The sequence below is a fragment of the Grampus griseus genome, assembly GCF_964374135.1.
Source record: "Grampus griseus genome assembly, chromosome: 4".
Classification (NCBI taxonomy): domain Eukaryota; kingdom Metazoa; phylum Chordata; class Mammalia; order Artiodactyla; family Delphinidae; genus Grampus; species Grampus griseus.
The window spans coordinates 72094781-72110399 of record NC_138997.1 but is presented as its reverse complement, the minus strand read 5'-3'; the positions used below and the strand labels follow the sequence as shown (position 1 = coordinate 72110399).

General features: G+C 42.4%; 1 protein-coding gene across 3 annotated transcripts in view; it reads right to left on the bottom strand.

Moving 5' to 3' along the window:
* USP46 (ubiquitin specific peptidase 46) overlaps positions 1-15619 on the bottom strand; it is a gene marked incomplete at its 3' end in the record, with an annotated part of 62438 nt that overhangs the window by 24705 nt on the left and 22114 nt on the right. For all 3 annotated transcript variants that reach the window (XM_082653369.1, XM_082653370.1, XM_082653368.1), the window contains exons 2-4: positions 11527-11607; positions 8821-9034; positions 7177-7406 (exon numbers count right to left, since the gene is read on the bottom strand). In XM_082653369.1, the coding sequence (XP_082509495.1) occupies positions 7177-7406; positions 8821-9034; positions 11527-11607 (525 nt within the window). The remainder of the gene's footprint in view (positions 1-7176; positions 7407-8820; positions 9035-11526; positions 11608-15619) is intronic.

Below are 15619 nucleotides of genomic sequence, written 5' to 3'. Positions count from 1 at the left end.
TCAGGGGATATTTGGCAATGTCTAGAGACATTTTTGTTGTCACATTTTGGGGGATGTTACTGGAATCTAGTAGGTAGAAGCCAGAGATGTTGCTAAACATGCACAGGGCAGCACCCCACAAAAAACAATGATCTGATCCGAAAGGTTAATAGTTCTAAGGTTGAGAGACCCTGCTTTCAAGTACATTTACCAAAATAGACCGTGTGTTAGGATACAGAACATGTCACGATAAACTGTAAAAGACTGAAATCATACAGAATATATTCCCTAACCAAAACAGAATGAAATTGGAAAACATTAAGATACCTAGGAAAACACTAAATATTTGAAAATTAAACAACACACTTCTAAGTAATACATGGGTCAAAGAAAAAAAGTCACAAGAGAAATTAGAAAATAATTTGAACTAATGACAAAGAAAATGTATCAAAATTTGAGAGATGCAGCTAAAACAGTGCTAAAAGGAAAATGTATAGCTTTAAATGTGTATATTAGTAAATAAAAGAGCAGGGACTATCTTTTCTGTTTGTTTTAACTGCTATATCTCTAGTACATAAAACAATTTCCAGTATTTAATAGGTACACAATAAATATTTACTAAATAAATGAATATATAACTGAACAAAAGACTAAACAAATGAAAAGATATCTAAACGCCAATAATGGCATCTGGGTGGAAGAATTATGAATGATTTTCTTTTTATACATTCCTGTGCCTGTTTTTTAAAAAATAATTCACAGGTATTATATTTTTTAATTAGTAAAACTTTTTTTAAACCTAAATGGCCTTTCTCTGAGAGATAATAAAACGATTATAGCCAACTGAAGTCATACATAATTTAGATAGTTCTACTCAAGGTCCTGTACTTGAAGGGGGATGAAAACAAAGAAACACTGTCTCCCTTTAGATGCAAATCTTTCCCTGTACTTGTTTCAGGGAGAGGGAAGAAAGGTACAAATCTAATTAAAGAACTGGAGAAAGTTACTGTAACTTTCTCAATTCCCAGTGCAAACTGCTTCCAGAATTAAGAGAAAGCACTGCTCAGGTGGATGGCCCCACCGGTGACATCAAAACATGGCACTAAACCCTTCCATTTGGACTTTTCTCTCTCCCCCTGTCTCAGACTGACATAGTCAAAAGCAAAGAGTGATCAAGCAATTTTTTTTTTTTTTCCTTTTATCTCTTCCCAGAAAGCTGCCAGAAAATAAAACCATTTTATTCCCACACACAAGGATCTCATTCTGGTCTAAGTGAAAACACAGCTTGTCTCCAAGGAAACATATGTATCACTAAGACTGATACTCTCGGCAGGTACAGGCTACATCTTATTCTCCTTTCTTCTCCCCCGATTTTGGGCATGGAGTTCCCCCAAAACTAGTTTTAAAAGGATGGAAGAGACCCTACTTGCTCTTGTTTTTAATTCATTACAAACCAATTAATAGAACAAATTAATATACAGGGCTTTGCTCAGTTCCTGAGTAATTAAAAAAAAAAAAAAAATCATGAGCTTTGCTAAGTTCCTGAGTAATTAAAATCCTATTCAAATGTGCTTCTAAATCCCCAGCCGCCTTTGCTGGGCTTAGCAGAAAAGGTGACCAGGTGGCAGCTCCACGCTGCTCAGCCAGGGACTGAAAACGTGCTGGCTCAGAGTCGGTGCCAAATTGTTGGGCTCAGGAAGAGTGGCAACCACAGCCCACCTGAGTCCTGGGGACTCAGAACCACCCCTCAGCGAGTGACTCCACCTGACCACAGCGCCCATCCCCACTCCTCTTCTGTGAAGGGCTCAGAAGCTCTACTGAGTCAATTTTAACCTCTGCAAACAAAACAAGAAGGGGCATACAATTGGTACTTCACAAAGCAGCTCTTTAGACAACCTTTTGGCTTCTCAGTCTTAAAGCCACTGAGAAGCACTGAGAACCACAGATCTGCAAAGCAAAAACTCAGTTGAAAGAGAAAGTGGGGGCGGGGGGCGGGAATTAACAACAACAACAAAATTAAGCTCCAACCAAGGGAACACTGAGGCTAGACTGGAAAATCCCCAGGCCTCCGTTCTGGAGTGCCTTGGTTACGGTTATCTGGGACAGTCAGCACTGAATGACCCCCTTAAAACTGTCGATCCAAGTCTACTGCAGAATGAAACCGTTTGTCTCCGTAAACCCCTCAGTTGACATCTGCACTGCAATCACAGGCAACGTTTACAAAGGGTGAGACCCAGAAAAAGAAAAACATTATCGTCTGAAAGCATGAAGACTGGCACAAAGGGTTTTGCACAATTGGAGGAACTACCAGCTGAGGCCGCCCCTACAGCGAGGCTCCCCCAGGGGCTAATTTGCTGCTCCAGATCTAGTGCAGTTCAATCCCACTGTGAGTGTTCACTAATGGTCTTGGCAATTCTGCCGGAAGCGCTCTGTAAAGGCTGCTTGCCCTGGGCAGAGGACGTTACTTAAACGGGGCCCCATATTTCTCATCCTGTGAAGGAAAACTTTTAACTTAGGTCTTCTTTTACACTAAGTTCTCAACATTCTACAGTAACAACTAAAAAGCCCGCAGACTATGCATTTTCTTAGAAAGTAGAGGGCTTTCTAACAATTAGAGCTTTCTAAAAATGGAAGGCATCGCCTGGGAAGATTGAGTTCCCTATCTCTGGACAGGATCCAGCAGATGCTGGTGACCAACTGGCTAGGACGTCACAGAAGGGACTCGGGCACTGGGAGAGGAAGGATTAGGTGACTCGTAGGATCCCGTCCAGTTAAAGGATCTAAGAAAATGGAGGTGATTATCCAAGTAACTCCAGAGCGGGGAAGGTGGAAAGCACTCCTGCCTCAAATGTAATCATTTCAGGGGATAATAAATGTACGTTTTTCAGAGTGCACCATCCTCCACAAAGACACACCCACACACTCTCATTCTCTTCCACAAACGAAGTATAAATGGTTGGAATCCCGCTAAAACAAACTCTATGGTGTGATCCAAAAGTTTTGGAGGAATCTTTGGGCACAGGCTTCCGATCCGTGGTAACCCTCCACGAGAAAACAGGCTCTGTAACAGCTTCTGCAATACAATTATCTGCGGGTGCAATTTTGCATTTGTTGGGATCAACTGACCTGTTCTCAGACAAAAAAAGAAACTACAAATGTGACTGAGTCTTTCTGAAAATCTACACAGAGAATCACAAGACGGATGTAGTAACTGTTAATTTCAAAGATAACCAAAAGAATTAGACCAGCTGTACAGTCTGGGGCAGGTTTCCCGCCTAAATGTAGAGATGTGATGCCCCATTGTTCTGGTTCCTGTATCTAAGCTCACAGAATACTCTGTACTCCTTCATGGAACTTTGCAATTGTAACCACAAAATGAATTATCCACTCTGTTATTAATGTCTGTCTTCCATGCTCAAAGTTTCAGAAAGGCCAGGCTCTCACTGCATCCTCAGTGTCTATACCTTTACTTAGCAGATGTGGGAAGAAAAAAAAAGTATTTATTGAATAAAAGAATACTTGTCTCTACAACAGCCACTATACTACCAAAGTGAAGAGACATCTGAGAATAGTGGGTATAGACAAGAACGTGGAGAATAAGAATGCTCATGCACTGGGGGTATAAAATGGTACAACCACTTGGGGGAATTTGATATTTTCTAATGAGGTTAATGGTAAGCCCATCTTATGACCTAACAAATCTACTCCTGTGTATATATCCTAGAGGAACTAGATTTATGTACACTAGATTGTATATGTATTAGAATGTTCAGAGCAGCATTGTTCATAGTTGCCCCAAGTTGGATACAACCAAATACCCACCAACAGTAAAATGGATTCATGAATTGTGGTATATTCAGGCAATGGAGTACTATATGACAACGAAAATGAATGAACTTAAGCCTCATGCAACAGCACAAATAAATCTCACATGGGATAGTGAGAAAAAAAACGAAAAAAAACCCAGGACACTAAAGAATACACACTGCATGATTCCATTCATCTAAAGAGCAAAAAAAATCCAAACGGCTATTTATTTTAGGGATGCACAGGTAAGTTTCGAGTTCTAGCAAACATTCAAAGAACAGATAAATCAAAACGTACACATACTCTCTCAAAGAAGATAAAGAAACTGGAGGCCACTACTCTACTTTGGGCACGAGAGTAACATGGAAAAGGGCAAGAGAAAAGCAAGAAAACCCAGTAGGAAGTTACTGCTGTAGCTTAGTTGAGACGGCCAGTCACGAGCTGATGGGTTCCTCTACCCTTCTAGGTTCTTCTGGCTGCTCTAAAAAAGTAAACGGGCATGAGACATTAACAGGAGAAAGTGGTGATGGGTGGCCTGAGCCAGGGTGGGAGCAGGAGGGATGAAGAGGATTAAAGAGACACAACAAGACAGGACCTGGTGACAGAATAGATACAAGAGGTAAGGTGAGCATGGTACCAAGGGATACTCCCTTATTAAAAGAAGGGAAGAAAGCAAAAAGACTGCAAGTCTGCAGATTATACTACGTACAATATAGCCCTAATTTTGATGTTTAAAAAGGACATGAATTTACTCTAAAAATAAATTTAGTATCAAAAAGAATAAAAAAACTGCAATGGATTAAAACACATAAAATGTTAAAACTCAGGAGTTCATCACAAAACTATAATGCAAAAGAAGGAAAAGAAGATGAAGGGTTCCAAAGGTTCTAGCATTGCTGGGAAAGTGGAAAAAAAACAAACCAAGTTAAGGATGTGTATTGTAGTCTCTAGAGTAACCTCTAAAAGAATTTAAAACTAACAACAACAACAAAAAAAAAATAGGAAGGAAGACAGACGTTTCATTGATACAAAGGCAAGAGGAAAAAAAAAAAAAGAATATAAAATAGGTGGGTTGAATAGAAACAAAGAATAGGATGGTAGAAACGTACTGCCATTTCACAATACAAGTTAAACACCACAGGATGTTTCCAGAATGTGGGAAATTCTTTCAAACAACCTGATTTCTTCAACAACTAAACTACGAGGGAAAAAAAGGAGGGGTGGTAACTCATAGATTAAGACACATACTGACCAAATGCAATGTGTGGACCACGTTTGGATACTGATTTGAATTAACCAGCTGCTTTAAAGAAAAAGTGACATAATCAGAGAAACGAACACTGAGTGAACAATGATTTAAAGGAATTCTTTTTAGGTGTGATAATGGCATTGTACCAATGTTTTTTTAAAAAAGATTTCTTACCTTTTGGAGATATATAACAAAGTAATGAAGAAATTACAAATGGAATGATGTTACCTGGGACTTGCTTAAAAATAGACCAGTTCTGTGAAGTGGGAGGGGGCGTGAAAGGAAAGATGACTGAGATGGGCCAGCGTGTTAACAATCATTGATCCTCAGTCATACACATATGGGATGTATTATACTATTCTATTTCTGTATGCATTTGAATTTTACTGGAACAGAAGGAGAAAGGGAAGGAGGAGAGATCTCTAGATAGATAAGTATGTGCAGAAAATGTTTTGGCAGGATATATTTCAAAATGGTTATCTCCGGGCTAACGTGATCACAATTTTTAGAAAGTGTTACAAATTTATCATCTCTGGGTGGGGAGATTACTGGTAACTTTTAGTCTCTTTTTGCTTAGCTATGTTTTCTAATTGTTTCTACAAGGAACAAACCAGAATGCTTCAAATGCTCCAAATGCTTCAAGAATTGTTTAGAAGGATAGAAGACTGCCAAAAACAAAGAGCCTCCCACTTAAATCCACATTTCTTAACCATTTCTGGGTGCCAGTCCCTTGGCAGAATCTGATGCAACTACTGTCTCTCTCCCCAGAAAGATGCACAATCCTACAGAATTTTTCATATGACGTTATTAAGAAACTCTGAGACCTCAGATGAACCCATACTTTCTATGTTATTAGTAGTCATCATAAATAGTAATAGTTGGCTTTTACTGCACAGTTGGTATGTGCCAAGCATGGTTCTAAGTGCTTTCCAAAAGCTAACTCATTTAATCCTCCTAGCAACCCTACGAGACAGGCACTCTCATCATCCCCAATTTACAGATGAGGTGAGGTCAGAGAGGGTGAATAATTTGCACAAGGTCCCACAGCTGCTGACTGGCAGAGCCAGCATACAAACTGAGCAGCCTGGCCCTAAAGCCTTTAAAAAGCTTTTCTTTTTCTTTTTTTTTTTTTTTTTTAGTTAAAGCTGGGCTTTTAACTACCACATTAAGAGGCCACTCAGAGAGTTAAATCAAATACAGAAAGCCAAGGCAACATCCTGAATCACACCCTGGAAAATGTCTTCAAATTCAACTAACACTAAGTGCCTACCTACCATGTGCCAGACTCACCCAGACACATAAGCTAACCCAGCCCTGGCAACAGTGCTGTCAGGGACTTGTCCCATACACCCAGCTAACTGCTAGAAAATCAGAAGCCAAGCATGGGGGCTTCCCTGGTGGCGCAGTGGTTAAGAATCCGCCTGCCGATGCAGGGGACACGGGTTCGAGCCCTGGTCCAGGAAGATGCCACATGCCATGGAGCAACTAAGCCCGTGCGCCACAACTACTGGGCCTGTGCACTGCAACTACTGAGCCCACATGCCACAACTACTGAAGCCCGTGCGCTCTAGGGCCTGTGTGTTGCAACTACTGAGCCCACGCCTAGTGCTGCTCCGCAACAGAGAAGCCCACGCAACACAAGGAAGGGTAGTCCCCGCTCGCCGCAACTAGAGAAAGCCCGCGCACAGCAACGAAGACCCAAAGCAGCCAAAAAAAAAAAAAAAAAAAAAGTCAAGCCTGTCTTCTGATTTCAAGTTCACCATACACAGCTGATTCCCTTTATGTTGGGGAGGTGGTCTGTTCTAAGTCACACATGACCTCCCTGTGGCCAAGTTCATTTCAAGATAACCGGTGGAGGTCCAGTTCAATACTTCCAATTGGTAGACCCTAAAATTAGTCCATGAGGCACAGCAATCTAGTTCTTGAGATTTTCCCTCATCACTCTACTTCAGCCAGCTGAGACGTCTTAGATGGAGACATGCTTCCAAAAGTTTGCATCTGAGGCTCATACACATAAACAGAACGGTATGCACATACTGAAGACAACTGCTAGGTGCTACGATACCACACTACACTCACGCACAACACAGTTAGTACAACTACACACAAGCAAATTACATGAAAGCCCTCCTGATGCTTACAGTTTCACAGTTCAAGCATCGAGTTTCATTGGTGAGCGTTCCCTGAAAAATCTCATGGACCCAGGTGAGTTCTGGTTTATTATTCTCCGCAGGTTCGTTCATGTTGCCATTTTTTAATTTTCCATTTTGTTTCTCCTGTTTCTTCTCTTCCTGCAGGATGTCCGCAATAGTGTTTAGCAAATAATTTAAAAATTCGTGAGCATCCTGCTGCATGTAGTTATCAAAGAGATCTGGAAAGGAGAGGGTCGGCATTTCAATCTCTGGCTATTGAAAAGCAAAGAAAATGCTAATTTTACAAACCACACTTCCATTTTTATATTGAAAGAGTGGCCACGTATGGAACACGTTCACCTCTATTTTGCAACTTCAATGGATAAGTTTTTAAAAAATTTTTGTTCACGTCCACTTTTTACCACCCACCAAGAACTAAATTTCCCATATCTTCCTGAAGTCATCATATATATGAAAAGCTACCAACATTTTTATTTGTTCTACAAAAAAAAAAAAGAAGAAGAAAAAGAACAGGAATTACTTGATAAACTCCCTGATAAAGTATCAGTATTTAATATGATGTGACCACCAATGATCAATTATTCACTTCGTAATTTATGCAGAGCAACAGGGTCTCTTCCCAAAGATCATATTAAACCCTGGACCAACCTGGAAGCAGCTTAAATGAAACACATAAGGGAGATGAGGGATATATATGAGAATGTATCTATCTGATAGTGTTCTGAAACCAAATACAAATGATTCCAGCAGCCTGTTCCCTGCCATAAGGACAAACAATCAAGAGATGAATGCAGCTGTGAAACTTCATTATTAATCATGTGCACAAGGAGACTTGGGAGGGCTCTGCTTCCTTCTCAGATTATTTCTATTCTGGTGTGTATAAACTACAACAACTTCAAAAGATGGCAATCAAATTAAATGAGACTTTATAAAACAAACATCTGATTAACTGTGCAAGTCTGTTGCAGTAAGGCTGAAATCTAGGCTAAACACAAGTTGTCGTATCAAATATTTCTATAGTCATAAAAATTACCCATGCAGAACTTCTGGAATAACCTCATCTCTACCACCGCTTCTCACACACACAAAAAAAAGAATATAGAAAAAAAAGAAGAAAATCAGGTGACAGCAGGACATTTTTTATCACAGAAAAATATCAGCTTGATATCCTTCAACTTAGGCAAACAAAAATCAAAGGTATTATTTTTAAAACAGCAGAGCCTCTGATTAGACAATCTGCATTTAGTTTAATCACTTATGACAAGTTTATAAGATAGTACTATTTTATTCAATTATTGCATCAACCTATGTATTCCAATCAGTGTCCTGCTTTGGGCAATTTCTCCTCTTACAATGATCCTACCCAGAAAAAACTCCTTCCAATGTGGAGCAAAAAGAAAAGGTCATTCCAAAATGGAATGATAAATTTGAATTTTTAAGTATATCTTTAATTCAGTTTTGTTTTATATACTGGGTGGAAAAGGAGAAATATCTTTTCAAATGATAGTTGAGTAGTTGGCCATACTATTTTCCCATTTAAAAAAAAAAAAAAGGTTTCGTTTTGAGGATATACAGAACTGTCAATTCTCCTTATTTCAGAGCCTGAAACCCATTCGTCTCCACGCTACTCACCATTTTCTTTTCTCAGCCTCGAAATGAACTTCTTTGGTGGGATCACGCCAACCTTCTTCTTCTGCGTGGCGATGCTGTGGAAAAGGTCTGCCAGGCATGTCAACAAGTTTTCCTTCTTTTTTTGCTGGGCCTTGTATGCCAGCACATTCTCCCGGAAGGGCCGGCAGAAGTACAAGGCCTGAAGCACGGAGTTACAGTAGCATGTGTTTCCGAACTGCCAAAGGACAACAGGGATGGTTCAAATCAGGGTCCGGGGCTGCACCACCTCCGAACCAGGTGGGGAGAGGGAGAGGGCCACCCTCCATGTGAACCAGCCCAGATTCCGCGTATCACAGCCCTGCTCACGGTGGTAGAAGCCAAGTACGGCACTCTGAACATCACCAGGGAAATGAATGCTAGTATATGCAAGCCTGGTAGCTCTCTAGCCCATTAAAAGTCTCTAAGATGATAAGAAGCACTCGGCCTTGATTTTAAAAAATCTAGTGAAACTTTCTGGTGCTTAAAAAAGAGAGAGACACTGAAGAAGAAAAAAATCGACATGATGTGGAGACGCAGAAAAGCAGCTGGCTACACAAAAGATGTCACAAGGCAACACATCAAAAATCCTATGACAGGGAAAATAAAAATTTCAATCAGAAAGAAATCCAGGAACTAGGAACCACTTGCTCAGCTAAAACAGTCTTCACCGAATGGGGACTTGTTTTAGTTTCTCCCTTTCAAGATTCCAGCACGCCTGCCATTGGCTTCAGACCACATTTCCTCACTTTCTCCAAAGCAATCTTATTTCCGCCAAAGTAGCAATTGTCTCAATACAACAGTACCACCCAGTTCCTGGTCTCCTGCAATCTGATTAGGGCCCACAGAGTAATACTATGACCTCTCAAAAGCCACGGATACTCAAGATTATGATTAACGAGGGAAAAAGTAAGTCATCATCTCCCTGGTTTTCAACTGACTATATAATAACCAACTCTGCGGGTGAACACATAGCTGAGACATTCACTTTAGAATTTTTCATGCACGTTAAAATGAAAAGGAAAACAAACTAAGGAAATCAGAAGATTAATAACCGATTACGAACTGCTGTGTAAGATTAAAATAGAACATGAGCATTTCAAGATTGGTTGTTGGCTTGTGTGTTGTCTGCCCAAGAGCAAGGCAGATGCACCGCCATCCTTAACGTGACATTTCTACGTATGTTAAGATAGAACACTTCCTATTTTTATATATTTTAATCTACTTTGACACAATTATGCAATGAGACAAACGTCTTTTTAAAGAGAAGCTGTAACTTTCATGAATTACCATTCGAAACAAACATAAATGAAACTATTAATAAGTTTAGGTCTCACAATGCTTCCACAGACTAGGAGATGGCCTTAGTTCTTTTTTCCTCCATAGTCTGCACTTGTCTTTTCCCTGCACAAGGTAGAATTCCAGCAACTTGAATAACTATCCTCACAGAGCTTAAGCAAGAGGCCTTTGCACTATGCCTAAAAAAACTGCATTAAAATTAGGAGTCAGTATTTCATCAACACAATGTCCTATATTCCAGTACTGTAGCCTCCTCCTACCATCCTTTTCTGTTACTCAGTACCTCACCTTCAGCCAGACACCCTTTAGTAACACTTGGCCCTGGGCCAGTGGACAACGTCTGGGAAAGAAAAGGAACTAACATTGACCGAGTGTCCACAAATGTGCCTCAGTCTCATGTCAGTACCTTCAATAGGAGCTCTCATGGATCCTTCATTATAGGCCAAGAGGTAGAAAGCATTATGGTCTCCATTTTACAGAGAGGGAAATGGAGACACAGAGAGGCCAAGTGACTTGCCCAAGATCGCACAGCTAGTGAACGGCATAGGCAGAATTCAGACTTAGGTCTGTACTACCGCAAAGCCAATGTCCACTCCATTATCCCACAGGTGGCATTCACTCAGAGAATGGTCCCAGCAGAAATTACCACCTATCACACCTGAACTGACAGACCACACTCAGAGCAGTTGTTCCAGAAAACCAGGTGCTTATGAGTTAACACCAGATGTCACTTAAATCCTCCACCCCAGAGAGAAAGGATCAGGTGGGGAAGAAAGCTCACGGGGGTGGTGGGCAATACTGCCTCACTACTTGGTCATAATCAACTTGTCTAGGACACAGGCCCTGGCAAGTATGGCCATCTACAAGGGGACCATTGCTGAGCACAAGCAAAATGAGGCCAAGGGATTTTGAGGTAAACTGGCCCCAGTTTTCCCCTGACTCCCCACCCATGCTTCAAATACCAAGTTGTGCTGTTGAATCGCTACTGGTGATGAGCTGGAAACGCTTTCGATGCTCTGGTTGAACTGATGCATACTGAAACAAAGCTACCAAGGAGCCCACCCAGATGGTGAAGGGAGAACATACAAAAGCAGATACTGCTACAAAGGCTAATAATATCACTGTGAAAGTTATGGGTGCAGCAGAAATCTTCTAAAGCACAGGGGAAAAAATGAGAATCTGACCCGATAATGCACTAATTAAACACTTTCTTCTGGGGCAGCTCACACTTTCAAAAACTGGACTAAATTTCCCCCACCCCAATATTTGCCACTTATGGTAACCAAGCAGTACGAACGATTATTTAAAGCTTGATAATAACGAAAATGGGAATGGAGTTGCTTCAAGAACTCTAAAACATTTGATTAAGATAGTACATTTTAAAATACTTACATTGACCAATCCGAAGTAGTGTTCATTGATTGGAAACTGCTCTGGACCAATGTCTTTTTCCAGAGCAGAGGCATTGGTGCCCTAAAAGAGAAAAATAACAAAAGTTCTGTTGTGTGTAGAATAGACAAGAAAGCAAAATGATACTTGAGAGAGTCCACTATCGAGACCAGCATCTCCTCGGGTGGCCTGGAGTTTGGTGACGGTCACGCTGAAAGAACAGGTGTCAGAAGTAAACCGTCGAAGAGGTAATGACATCAGCCTACTCCTCTCCTCATCCAACTTCATCATCCCCTCAAACCTGTTCTATCCGGCTTCAATTCTCCTCTATTAGGAAAGGAGGTTTGGGACAGGCAAATCAGCAAATCATCAGTCAGAACTTCCGAATGAAACATTCTGAGCTCAGGCAGCTGCAGTAGCTTTTATACTACTGGTGTATAGAATCGTACCACCACTTTCAAAGTCAACAGTATCATCCTGATAAAGATTTATCTACCGTACACCCACTATGTGCCAGGTACTATTCTAGGCTCTGACAACAGAACAGGGGACAAAGACAGGCTGAAAGAAAAGGCAAGTACACTGGACAGTACATCAGAAGGTGACAAGTGCAGTGAAGAAAAACAAGGCAGGAAATGAGGGTGGGGACTCCGGGGAGCAGGGGGTGAAGGGGAGGCACGGAGGGGGAAGGAGTGGAGGGTAGATCATTGCCGCTTAAATAGGGTGGTCGGGGGGGCCTTACTGAGAAAGTGAAATGTCCAAGGAATATTGTAAATAATGGAGAAATACAATTTAAAACCTAACAGTTCCCAAATGCATCAAATTGGTGAGCCATGTGTACTCAAGTTCAACACTCCAACACGATGACAATAAGTTCCTGGGTACTCCCACTATATATGCCAGGAACTGCACTATTTATTCTCACAACATCCCATTAGGTAAGTACTTACTATCATAATCCCCATTTAACAGACAGGAACTTATGGTTAAGAACCTGCCCAAAGACCACAGGCAGTAAGTGGCAGAGCTAGGACTTGAACCCAGGAGTCAGACTCGGGAGCCCACGGTCTTAACCAAAGGCTATGCAGAGCAATCCTATGACAAAACCATTTACTGAGCCCCGCTAAGGGCCAAGGGGTCATTGGCAAAAGCACACTGATTATCACTGCGCCCCACCCCACCCCCCGCAAGGCCTGGAGGGGTCTGCTGGGATTAGGAAGAGCGACCAAAGTTCAGTCCAATCAGGTGAGTAGTTAGGGGGTGGGTAGGACCACAGGCCCCACGTATACCCGTGGCTCTAACATCATCCTACAGCTTCTCACGTCCTCAGGCTATCACGGAAGACTCACAGCTCACAGAATCTCAGAGATTTGGGAGACAGGTATTTTAAAAAGAGACTGTTACGTTTTGTAAAAACTAAATCTGCTGCTGCTACTTATTCTGGGCTCATATAACTAGAATCTCCCATCCCAGAAAGAAATGGCCAAAAGGTGGGCTGAGAACCAGTTAACACGGTCACGTGTCAACAAGCAAACATGAAATGCAGAATAACTCAATTCTAAGCAAACACGACCTCAGCAGAAATAGTACATTCCATCCCCTTATCATACTATCCTTTGTTTCCACTTGTTTTCTAGGTCCCTGATACTGCTCCACCAATCTAAACTCCTCTACCGTCATCGGAGACCTTGAGTTTAGCGGTCATCTTTGCACACAACAGTTTCACTATCTTTTCATGGGGGCGGGCGGGGGAGGCAGGGTTTCATTGCCTTCACAATAATGTGACTCCACATACAGGCTGAATTTTTTAAATAATACTTATATGAAAGCAGGATTTTATGGTATAGACAAAACTCACTAAAAGTTTTCAATAAAGCTACATCTCAATCATCAATCGATGTAAATAATGTGTATTAAATATACCCACAGCCATTTTTGAAACAACATTAGAATATATGGCTTAGAGCCCAGGAGGAATGTCAGATATAAAAGTAGAGCACATGGAGACAGATCTCATTAAATCTAAGGATTCGATCCCTGACTTCTGTTATTCGGGAATTCTTGGATGGAGTGCTTTTTTCTCTCTTAATATTTTCCCACTGGAGAGGGAGCTGGTGGGGGGCGGCTGGCTGTGACTCAGGCTAAGTACGGTGACCCAGGGGAAGAATACCTGGGTGGGAGGAATAATATAATAAGAATTCTTATAATAATATGATAATACCATGGAGGTAGCAGGCCAGGAGCACCCACAGCACAGCTCGGGGGAGAAGAAAGTGAGCTAGCCGTGTCGTCAGCGAAACCTGGCCCTCCCTCCGGTCAGGCCTGCTCACCCCCTCTCACAGCCCCCGCACACACACGGTCTGGAAGGGTCAGGAGGGGAGGTCAACCGCGCTCTGATCCCCAGCATCGCTTCCAGACCCCTGCACCGTCACCCATCTCGTCAAAACATCCACCCTGTGCAGCCCGTGCCTCCCGGCACCGTACGAACCCCTTCCCTTCTCCTCGTCTCGCCTGACCCCTCCATGCCCCGACGACCTACCTTTACACCCTGTCTCCTGCCATCGTGCTGGGTGGCTTCAGGATCCACGTGGCGGTGCCTTCCCATACCCTGCTCTCTCAGCAACTCATGCCCTCTTTTCTAGCTGTCTTTTATTTCACTCCACTCCAGCTACCCACTCCCAAAGACGCACCCCGGACCTGGTCACCACCCCAAAACCCAGCCAGGCTGGACTCTGTCTGTCGGCTCATCCCATCACAGCCACTCGTACACCCGCCAGGACCCGTCACTCCTCTCCTTTCTCATTCAGCTTAGAGTCCATGGATCATGATGTCAGTGGCTCTTATAAACACCCCTCACCTTATGCTTTGCTCACACCACCTGGCAAAAAACCCACCCAATGGGAACCAAATTATTCACCTTCTCTGAACAATACGCCCAGACAGATGTGCAGCGCTAGGGGGGAGAAGTTGCACCTCAGGCTGATTGCATTCGCTCGAACTCACCAAATTCAAGCGGCCCACGTCCCCACCTTCCAAGACCCTTTCTCTGAGGCACTCATTCTCCACTCCACAGCGACCTTTTCCAAATTTCCCCAAGCGCCTCAAAACTATATACCTCTCTGCCCCTCTCACTGGCTTCCCACTCAACAGGAAAATGAAGAAAAAGAAAAACATTAAACCAGCAGAGAAGAACTCTCTTAATTTCACACTCTCAAACCTTCAAACCTGTGCGCCTACCTCTCCCAATGATGGAGACCTCGCTCTCGTGCAGGTCAATTGCTCCCGCACTATTAGATCCTGCCCGGCAGAATTTAACATGCCTCCTTGTCTCTCATGTTAAAAATACACATACACGTCTTCTTCCCACCTCTCCCAGTCCCCACCCCCTTTCTCACCTCCCCTTCATAGCTAAACTTCTTTAAACAATTGTCTATTCTGACACATTTACAAATGAATCAGATGATTTCTAAGATTTATTTCAAATGATCCAGTGGGGAGAAGTGGGAGGTGGGTGTGCAGGGCTTATTATACTATTCCATTTATACTTTTACATATATGCTTACAGGCAGAGTAATGGTCTCCCAAAGATGCCAGGTCTTCATCCCCAGAACTTGTGATGACGTCACCCTACATGGCAAAGGTAAATTTAGATTGTAAAAGGGCTTAATTTGCCAATCAGGACTTAATTTGACCTTAAAATAGGGGGACTGCCCTGGATTATCCAGTTGGGCCCAACGTAATCACAAGCATCTTTAGAAGCGGGAGACAGATCAGAACAACAGACCGGACCGCTATGATGTGTGAAGGACTCAACTTGCCTTCGCTGACTCTGTAGGCAGAGGAAGGGGCCAGGAGCCAAGGAACCAGGCAGTCTCTAGAAGCTTAAAAGGCAAGAAAAATAAAACAGTTTCCGCTAGAGCCTCCAGGAAGAACACAGCCGCACACTGCCTTCATTTTAGCCCGGGTGGGGCTAGTTCAGACTTGTGACCTCCAGGCTATAAGGTAATATACTTGTGCTGTCTAAGCTGCTAAGTTCACGGTAACTTGTTACAGCAGCAATAGACTAATACAATATGTCTGAAGTTTTCCATAATAC